We start from the raw sequence: 10,197 nt of genomic DNA, 5'->3' as shown, positions 1-10,197 counted from the left end.
GACAGCAACGAGGCAGAGGAGCCCATCATGGCGATAGCGGCAGCGGCCGAACAGATTTTGATTGCGGCGCCTCCAGATCCATCCGCAATGACGTCCGTCTCCATCTGCCTGGATCAGAGGTATGTTATAATCTGGCATCCTCTTTTGTCTTCCTTTCCATCTCCTCGTATACACTATGGATCTCAAACTCAGCGACCTAGCTTCTTTCAACAGTTAAATAGGTGGAGACACCACCGAGGCAGAGGATTCCATCAGCGCCGGGGTGAGATGCGGATGGGAGACGAGGGGCGGCTGATAAGACAGAACAGAGGGGAGTCAGATGCGCTAGGACCCACAAGTACTAGCATACAGGGCTATACCTAGGTTTGATTACTGTTTACCTGCGCACGGCAGCGCCTGCAAATGACGCTGCATGCAACCGCTGCGCGCTCGTGCCGCTCCTTTCCTGCACAAATCGCATAGCAAGCCAACGGTCTAGATAGGAGGGACCGCGGAGCTCGAGCTAGGAAGGAACTTTGTGTTAAGATAAGGAAGGGGGTGGCACATGCAGCTTGTCCATAATATACGTTTTAGGAAGCATGATTTGGCTGTCGACTAAGTAAAAACATGGAGCCTACAAGTACATGCAGGGCATAGAGCCAAAGAAAAACTAAACACAATGTAGAAGCACAAGATTGATATGTATGAAGCAAACTGGCCTAGTGTAGAAGCCTTGGCGTGGTAAATATGAAGTAAACTGTAAGGACTGACGTTGTAATCCTATATGTACGAATCATGAAAAGCAGGAAGCATGGTATGGATGCAATATCAACATACTTTCTATATGATGAGGATAGTCAGGACCAAGAGGTTGGATGAGGACAATGATTCTGTCATGCAGATACACAATGGAGTAGAACTATATCAAGACCTCCCACAATCCATAGGTGAGATGAGGATGGTACCTGCAGATGAGGGGGGCGACTCCAGCAATGTTCCTCGCGTGCCAGATACATCCGGTGACCGAGACGAAGATCTACCGCGGTGGACTGGATGCCGTGGTGCTCGAAGCAATTGTAGATGACCGAGACGGCGATGGGGCTGCGAGCTCGCTGGTCGTGCGCGTCGTAACTAATGCCAGGCATAACCACACGATGGGACAGCGCACCGGCATGGCTAGTTTCACGGGCATGGACAGAGGCTGTTCATGGTGGTGAGAACAGGGGCGACGACGAGATTGACGCTGTCGGGTGTAGTTATGGAGATAGGACGAGGAGACTGATGCGTTTATGGTAGGTGAGATTATTACGGGAGGAGTTATGGGTGATGATGTGGCTAGATAATGGTGTATTTTGGAAACGAATAAAAGGATTTAGGAGGCCATCTCAACCGTGAGATGAAAAAGACATCAACGACCCGCGCATGGTCTGGTAAACGTCTGCTATCAGACGGCTGCTAGTAGTGTTTCCCTATGTTAAGCCCATAATAATGGATGATTTGGTTTTACTTTTGTAAACTGATGCAATAATGCATGATTATGTTTCCACCTTTGTAAGCTCCGCATGCGCTTGTATTCAAGGGGAAAACAATGTGACAAAGATTGGTATTGTAAGTCCATTTATTTCAAGATAATTGTACGAGTTTATTGGTTGGAGCCGCGCTTGTTTATGAAAACTGATTAATATGATTACCTTCACATGTGGAGTGACTTAGTTACAGGCATGCGCGTTGTGTCAAGATGTTTATGAGGCATGTTGTGGAAAAAATTACAGAAGATCAAACCCGTATGAGATAGATAACGTGTTCTCTTTTTTTCAGAGTTGCGTGACGTGATAACCTAAAACCGTTGGCCGCTTGTCATAACATGATCAGTGGAAAATAAAACAAAAAGATCACGGGATGCCAAAATAGGAGAAGCGCGATCTGAGAAACTTGGCTAAAGATCTGGAGGACAAGGTTGAGCACCACTCAACACGTAGTACCCTACCGACGTGATCCCCTGCACGTCATTGTCGATGATTCCGTCTTCCTTGTAGTACACGTCGCTACCATTGTTGTTTAAGCTCGCCAAGAACTCCTTGGCTCGGTAGGAGAAACACCCCCGCGTCGCCCCCCACTCGGGCGACTCAGGTCGCACCCCAACCCTAACTGCCGTCGGAGCCTAACTCATCTTCCTTCCTACCTCCCGCCGCCACCGGCCTACGCCCGGAGGCCGACAGTGGTGGCGGCCCTTCCTCCCTCCCACGTCTCAGGGGTGGCGGGGCCCCAACGTGCGTGGAGGTGCGGCCAATCGAGAAGCGGCGGCGATGGTTTAACGATGACGGCGGTGGTCGGCCCTGCCTTGGGCCACGGGCGGCTGCTGGCCTAGATCGGGCGGCGGCGCATTGCGGTCTTCGGCGGCACGTCATCTGGCTTTAGATCGGCGACGGCGTCGAGGGCCTGGTGGACTGCTCGGTGGCACCTCTGGCAGATCTGTTCTGGCCGGTGTAGCCAGCGGTGGTGGTCATCTTCTTCGTCGGAGGTGGCCGGCTAGAGGCTTGGTGATCAGATCTCGAGATCCATCATCTAGTCCCGGCTGCGAGTTGGGGAGACATGGTTGCCGGTGAAAACCGAGCCGACGGCAGGCGATGGCGGCATTCTACGCCGTTACCTTGATGAACACATCGTCGTGTAACTACTGTCGACTCACTCATGCTGCTCCGGGGGAAACCCTAGGATCTGGTGTTCCAGATTGGACTATGGCGGCACTGCGGTGTCGTTTCTCTCTTGAGAGCATCGTTTGTGGAGCAGCACTGGAAGTCAGAGGCAGGAGGTGGAGCGGCTTCGCCTTGCATGGAGCTTCGGTGGAGATGTAGTTATGCCTGACCGACAGGTGCTACGCTTTATCAGGCCTGGTTGGCAGGTGCTACGCACGACCGATCTTCCAAAGACTTCAAGCTGTGTTGGCTGGTGATACTTGGCAGCATGGTGCTGAGGTGTATCGGTGGCAACCGCGACGTGCTTAGCTGTTTGCGCGTAGGGAGGTGTTGCCGTTGGGCACCATGGTGGCATCGACGACAGCTAGACCGAGCAAGGTTGATGCTCAGTACAACTCTGAAGATGGAGCGGTGGCAGTTGGCGGCGGCGGCCTCTGAGAGCGCACCGGACCGATGTGTGCCCCAGACCCGGCAAGTGGCTAGGTTGGGGCCTCAGGTCTTAGATGTTAGCCTTGGCTGTGAGCAGTGGCGGAGCCACCCTCCCAGCGACCCTGGGCAGCTGCCCGGGCTCTGCCCAAATACTTCCATTAAATTACACTAAGGGACTGAGAATTAATCACCAGTCTTTGTGGGCAAATGCCTATGGAGCACACCCCTTTGTATTTTGCCCCGGCTCCATGGACGGGCTAGCTCCACCACTGGCTGCGAGGTCTGTAGTATTAGACCCGGACTATCAGCATCCCTTCATCAATTGGATAGGAAGCAGCGGCAAATGTTGTCTAGACGGTGGCTTTAGACTTACTGTTGTATTTTTTTGTAAGATTTTTTATGAATAATTAATAAAGTGGCTGCACGCATCGTCCAGATGCAGAGGCCGGGGGTCTTCCTCCTTTTCCAAAAAAAAAGAACTCCTTGGCTCGTCAGGAACTCCTTGGCATAGGGCATGGTTGATTTACTCTGTGCACAATATTCACTTTACTAGTCTGCCCTCCGTTGCAGCTTATCTCGGTTGGAAGCGATCAGTTAGCTTATCTTCACTAGGTGGCACTGAAGATTGGCAGCCGGGTCTCACTGTCGATGGCATTCACTGTCTATCTCTGCAGCATGAACCACAAGCCAGGCAATAATGCAATGCGATTTATTCTGGGAATAAATGAGCCGGCTGTCAAAGACTTGTCAAACACCCCCTTCGATGGGCTAGAATATCCTGCACAAGAAGTCAGGCATTGACTGACTTGAGAGGTCACTCTGCGGCAGCAACGCCACAAGAAAAATCAACCACATCAACATCCTCTGGACTGGAGTCCTTACTTTTCTTGTTCCTTCGTGTGGCCCCTCATCCGCAATGGGGGAGCATCTGTTAGAATGTAAACGGAATTGTTAGTAACTAATTTTGTCATAATAAACAATACATCAAATTGATGATAGACATTACCACTCCGTTCTCCATAAAACAGGCGCGGTGACCGTTGTCGAAAGCATGATCAAGCATCGTGTACTTCACGCCGATTTCTGGCGCAAGGGGTGGCCGCCTATAACAATTAAACAATTAGAAATGATGTCATTTTCAACCAACTTGTATCATTTTGAACAAACATGAACATATCAAGTCCAAATATAAATGAATCATATTCAACCAACATTCATCATTTATCATATATTCAACCAATATAAATGATCAATGTAAATAAATTATTCACCAACATTCATCATTTATCGTATATTGAAACAATTAGAAAATTGCATATACATCATTCATCAAAATCCATCATATGACCATTTGTTCAAAAAATGCATATACATATTTCAATCACATGTAAGCAACTACTTACAATCCCTCCAACATCAATCACATCACCACTTGTTCAAAAATAATGTTAATCTCCAACTACCTTCGTGATGAACTAGGGTTCATATCAAAACTACACATAATCTCCACAACTAGTTATTAGAGTTTATATTCAACTATATACATCATATATAATGAACCTAAGCAATCCTAGGATAAAAAAAAGTAAAAAGATAGATTTGTTTGCACCAAATAATGCATCAAATTGAAAGCGTTTCGAGTAGAACTAATTGGAGGGATTGAGAGAGCTTACTTTTCCCGTTTTGGAGCCATCTCGATCCGCAAAAATGGTGCCCAAACGAAGGAGATCGGAGGGGGGAGTGGAGGGGATGAGAGAGAGCTTGTGCTCTCTGTTCTTGCGCCGCCCCGCGGCTAGGGGAAGAAGATGGGGGCGGGTTCGTGGATGGGCCCCACGAGCCGGCCGCGCGGGTTTATAAGGTTTCAGCTCCTACCGCCAGAGCCTACAGCGGTAGGATTACAGAGCCTACCGCCGTGGGCTCTGGCGGTAGGGTGGACGGCAGGAGACGGTTCCGTTTACTTGGGGCTAACATGGATAAGTGGGCTACCGCCGATCCCTTTGGCGGTAGCATGCACAGGCCTACCGCCGTGTAGCCCGGCGGTAGGCAAAAGGGTCAGATCCCGAATTTTTTTGAACCGGGATCAGATTCCGATTTTGTTTGCAAAAAGGGTCAAAACACGAAATTTTGCCCCACTAGGTGGGGACTGAAGATTGCTGGCCGGCCTCCGTTGTTGACGAGCAGGATAACAATCACAACAGGTTGAATGGTACGATCCCACGTTCTCGTGATGCCCTGTCCTACCTACTGCTGGTGAGTTTCTTGTGTGGTTCCCCCCATTTTCATGCTGTAATTTTTGCGAGCTCATTTGGTTCCTCTCACATTTGGTTTCCTCCGTACGTGGTGTATCAGGAACATATTTTATATCGGCCTCTTTAATGGAGTGACTTGCTGAGGTCTTCCTGCGGCACGGCGTACAAGGTCACGGTCATGATCATCTCTTTCACATGCATTGTATCAAGTACACCACTGTTGGAACCGCAGCCCTCTCTCACTCTTGGCTAGAGGTAGAAGAAGACACAAGAAATTACGGGCCGGCGCACGAAGGCCGTCGTGGGCGCACGCACGCCCTAATCTTCCTTATCTTTTTAATGGCTACATAGCTGACTCTCACTACAAGCAGTACAAGGGAATGGAGTTTATACGGATGCATGCACTACCCCGTACCCAACTCCTCCGGATCACCCGGCCACGATCCACATGTGCTGCTGCGCACAGGACGCGCTCCTACGCGCCCACGCTGCTGCACTCCGACAGATCGCCAATCCTATCCTGTGAGTCTCGCTAACGACCTGAGCCAACTATCCATACGACTCCTAACTCGAGCACGCCTCGGCCAAACACCGGCGTACCGACCTGGACTAGACACACACGTACACACACGCGCAAACACCCGCCATGGACTCGACCGTGCACTGACACCGGTCGCCACCATCACGGGGCATGGCTTGATGCTAACAACCACTGCCACATCCACATGGGGATGTACGAGGGTCATCATCTGCTCTCACATGTCACCAAAGCACACACCACATCCACATGAACCCTTGGCGATAGGTATAACTACTGTATGTTCTGAATTTTTACTGCTGCCGTGCTCTTGGTGATGGATTCACATAGCTCGGTTGCAAGCTATCCGTGGAGTTGGAGACTGAAGATGCCATTCCCAAATCCCAACCAGTTGAGTTTTTTGTGAGGTTCGCCATTTACATGATGCAAGTTTGCATGTTCATTTGTTTCCTCTCTTTGTGCAGAGGAAACGACCTTTGGAAACCCACAAAATCCGCACGGGAAATGTGTAACGTGGTTTTGTTAGGAATAGACAGAGATTGGCCCTGGACTGACTTACTGAGGTCTTTCTGCGGCATGGAGTATGAGGTCATGGTCATCTTCTTCACATTGTATATTGAGCACACATGCACACGAATCCTGTTCCAGTCATCCTTGGGTCAACTGTATGTTCGTAACCATTGGTATATATATGAAATAAGGAAGGCAGTCATGAAAGTGGTACCTACAACTACAAGAGAGGCCACTCCTGCCTGACCTAAATTTCTCTAGTGCAAGGTGTAGTGTAGAACTGTAGATCGATGATGGGCATCTTCACTAGTAGAAAAAGGATCTAATATGAAACTCATTAGTCCCGGTTTGTAATTGAACCGGCACAAATGTGACCATTAGTGCCGGTTCCAATGGCCAGGCGGGCGGCGCTCATTAGTACCGGTTCGTGGCGAACCTTTAGTACCGGTTCGTGCCACGAACCGGTACTAAAGAGGTGGTTTCCTTTAGTACGGGTTGGTGGCTCCAACCGGTACTAAAGGGGGGGGGGTCTTTAGTACCGGTTGGAGCCACCAACCGGTACTAAAGGTGGTGCGCTGCCACCCGCAGTGCACAATGTTTAGTCCCACCTTGCTAGTTGAGAGGAGCTCGCACCGGTTTATAAGCCCCGCCGCGACTACCGTGTCGAGCTCCTCTCTAAGCAGGCCTTTGTGGGCCTATTGCAAGTCTTCCGCCCTGTGGGGCCTACTGGATCGTACGGGCCTGCATTCTGGCCTAACTAGAGATTGGGTTTCTAGTCGTATGCAGACCGTACCAGCCCCCAACAACTCTGGCATCCCGAGTTGTAACAGGCCAGCATAGCCCTGAGGGGAACTGGGCGCATACCATCGCCATGAAATCTGGTGTCAGTGTCTACAACTTGTCTTTTAAGCCGCCGGGGAGGTCCTTCCATCTTCATGACATTGCTCTAAAGATCACCGGCTGCGACCTGGATGTGTACTCTGTCAAAGAGTATGCCACCCAGTCAATCTGTGCCATGGTGTGCCCAGATCCAGAAATCACCGAGATGGAAGCTATGCACGACTGTAATGGCTTTGGATGTTGTCGTGTACATCTGGACGACTTTGCTATTGCTAACAAGACCTCCCAACTGTGGGATAGAATCAGCACGACTAGTGATGTGCTAACTAACTTCACGCTATCGTGGCAGATAGTTGGCCAATCCAACTGCATTGCTGCCGAGAAAAACAGGACAAACTATGCTTGTATCAGCGAGCATGCCGAGTGCATCGACGGAAACCATGGCTACAGCTGCGAGTGCAGGGCTTACTATGAAGGCAATCCCTACACTAAGATGGTTGCTCAGGTGACTTCTCTTTTCCTGATCTAGCGACCAAACGCACAGTTATTAGGTATTTTGGGCATTGATACATGCTAACCTATCACTGATCAAACTAGGGTATAAGTTAAATCCTAGGAGGGGCTGATTGTACCCGTTGGTGTGGTAACACTAGTGTGCAATTTCTGTTCTTTGCACGGAAAAAGTTCCTGAACTGCACAAATATGACATTATCAGCTGCCCTCATGGGGGAGGAGAAACATGTCATCGTTGACTAAGGTTTTTTTTTGGGGGGGGAGTGGGCGGAAAAGCCGGTTTTCGGAAAATCTCGGGAATTCCGGATTTATTTTGGAGATCACTGAAATTTCCGGTTTCTTGTCGGTAACTGGAATTTCGGTCCGAGGAAAAAACCCTCTCATTGACATAAGTATTGACGAAGGGACCGTTAACGCCACCCGTTCTGACCTACTAGGGAGATATATCATATCTGAAAGTTTAATCTTTTTTCCTGTTCTGGGTCATTCTCCTCTGTGCAATGGGTTAGTGCTAATCTAAGTTTTTCACAGGCCCAACAGAATAGGTCTGGATATGCTTGCGTGAGTACCAACAGCAAGTGTGTGAAACTAAGTGTTAAAGACTTCAATTCTGTTGATAGAGTCTATGCTGGTTACGTTAAACAGTTGCTACTTGTAGTTTGTTTTATCATTCATGTAGGCTTCACGTACTTAGATATTGTTTCATGTTAACTAAATGAAGTATAATCTTCTGATTTCTGTGTTGTAGATTTTTCTATGCATCTTATCCGTATTTTGTTAATTTCGGATATTAATGAATGCCTTGAACCGGGCAATTGTAAAGGGACCTGCCATAATACCAACGGAAGCTTTAGTTGTACAGAATGTCCTCACAAGACTGAGTATGATCCATTAAAAATGCAGTGCACTAAGAGACAACAGTCTCTGCTCTTATGTAAGACTATAATTGTTACATTTTTTATAGATAGAACAGAAACTTAAAATAGCTTAATGCCTGCAGGTGTAATTATTGGGCTGCCATGTGGTTTTGGTGTTCTACTTTTGAGCTTCAGTGTAGTGCTTCTCACTCGTAGATGGAAAATAAATGTTCAAAAGCGACGATGCAAGAACTATTTCCGGAAGAACCAAGGTTTTCTCCTAGAAAGATTGATATCATCTGATAAAAGTGCAAACGAGAATACAAAGATTTTCTCGTTAGAAGAGCTGGAGAAGGCAACCAATAACTCTGATCCTACACGTATCATTGGCCGTGGGGGTCATGGCATGGTTTACAAAGGCATATTATCCGATCAGCGTGTTGTTGCAATAGAAAAGTCTAAGTTCATTGAGGAGTGTGAGATCAGTCAGTTCATTAATGAGGTCGCAGTCCTCTCTGAGATAAATCACAGAAATATTGTGAAGCAATTTGTATGTTGTCTCAAAACCGAGGTTCCACTGCTGGTTTATGATTATGTATCCAGTGGCTCACTGTCTGAAGTTCTTCATGCAGATGTAAGTAATGATCTTTCTTTGTCTTGGGGTGATTACTTAAGGATTGCCCTGTAAACAGCAGGTGCTCTGTCTTATCTCCACTCTTCAGCTTCAATATCAATCTTCCATCGTGACGTGAAGTGCTCCAATATACTCTTGGATGGGAACTACACAGCTAAAGTTTCCGATTTTGGCGCATCCAGATTGGTTCCGATCAATCAAACACACATTGTCATGAATGTGCAAGGTACATTTGGGTACTTAGATCCAGAGTATTTCCATACCAGGCAGTTGAACGGGAAGAGCGACATGTACAGTTTTGGTATGGTACTAGTGGAGTTGCTTCTCAGAAAGAAGCCTGTTTTTACAAGTGAATCAGGCACAATTAAGAATTTGTCAAATTATTTTCTCCAGGAGTTCAATGAGGGGAGAATCACAGGTATTGTTAATTCTCAGGTCCTGGAGGAGGCAACCGAGGAAGAGATCAACGGTGTCGCCTCTCTTGCAGAGCGATGCTTAAGACTGTGTGGTGAAGAAAGACCCACCATGAAACAAGTGGAGACCGAACTGCAGACCCTACGAGCAAAGTTGGTGAACTCATATCAAGCAAACCTTAGAAATGAAGAGCAAATACAACCAAGTTGGTTAACTCGAAGATCTGGAGCTGATCATCAATCTTCTGTGACGATATTGGACGTCAAAGCCGACGTGCAATCCGGAGGCTGTTACAGCTTGGAGGTAGAGTTCATGGCATCTGCTAGCCTTCCACGCTAGATGCATATGTTAAAGGAGACCACTAGGGATCAGACTACTGATCCTTTGCCAAGTATCAGACTAGTCATGGACCGTCGGATGATGGCCACCAGATCTGGTAGTATAGCCCCACACGTGATTAGTTGGATTGCTTCCTTGAAAAGTGCATCCGTTAGTTTAGTTGCATGCGGATTTTGCAATAACTATGATTAATTTGTTT

General features: G+C 47.9%; 1 protein-coding gene and 1 pseudogene across 1 annotated transcript; one reads left to right on the top strand and one right to left on the bottom strand.

The window, feature by feature from the left end:
- Positions 1–1,275, bottom strand: LOC123059624 (uncharacterized). The gene is made up of 3 exons (XM_044482147.1): positions 945–1,275; positions 381–502; positions 1–291 (listed from the first exon to the last, which is right to left on the bottom strand). The coding sequence occupies exons 1-3, from the start codon at positions 1,122–1,124 to the stop codon at positions 252–254; spliced, it is 342 nt and encodes a 113-aa protein (XP_044338082.1). The 5' UTR covers positions 1,125–1,275; the 3' UTR covers positions 1–251.
- A 5,997-nt stretch (positions 1,276–7,272) lies between these two features.
- On the top strand, positions 7,273–9,998 carry LOC123057343 (putative wall-associated receptor kinase-like 16; annotated as a pseudogene).
- Positions 9,999–10,197: the final 199 nt, after the last annotated feature.

Source organism: Triticum aestivum, chromosome 3A (genome assembly GCF_018294505.1).
Source record: "Triticum aestivum cultivar Chinese Spring chromosome 3A, IWGSC CS RefSeq v2.1, whole genome shotgun sequence".
Lineage (NCBI taxonomy): Eukaryota > Viridiplantae > Streptophyta > Magnoliopsida > Poales > Poaceae > Triticum > Triticum aestivum.
Note: the sequence above shows the minus strand (reverse complement) of the source record. Positions and strands in the feature narration are given on the sequence as shown.

What these genes read in the sequence shown, in the direction of transcription:
- LOC123059624 (XM_044482147.1), bottom strand. Translation starts at nt 1,124, where the DNA reads ATGCCTGGCATTAGTTACGACGCGCACGACCAGCGAGCTCGCAGCCCC. An exon ending in GTCGCCCCCCTCATCTGCAG is followed by an intron (nt 503 to 944) that starts GTACCATCCTCA and finishes GTTCCTTCCTAG; the next exon opens with CTCGAGCTCCGCGGTCCCTC. An exon ending in GCAGGCGCTGCCGTGCGCAG is followed by an intron (nt 292 to 380) that starts GTAAACAGTAAT and finishes CTGTCTTATCAG; the next exon opens with CCGCCCCTCGTCTCCCATCC.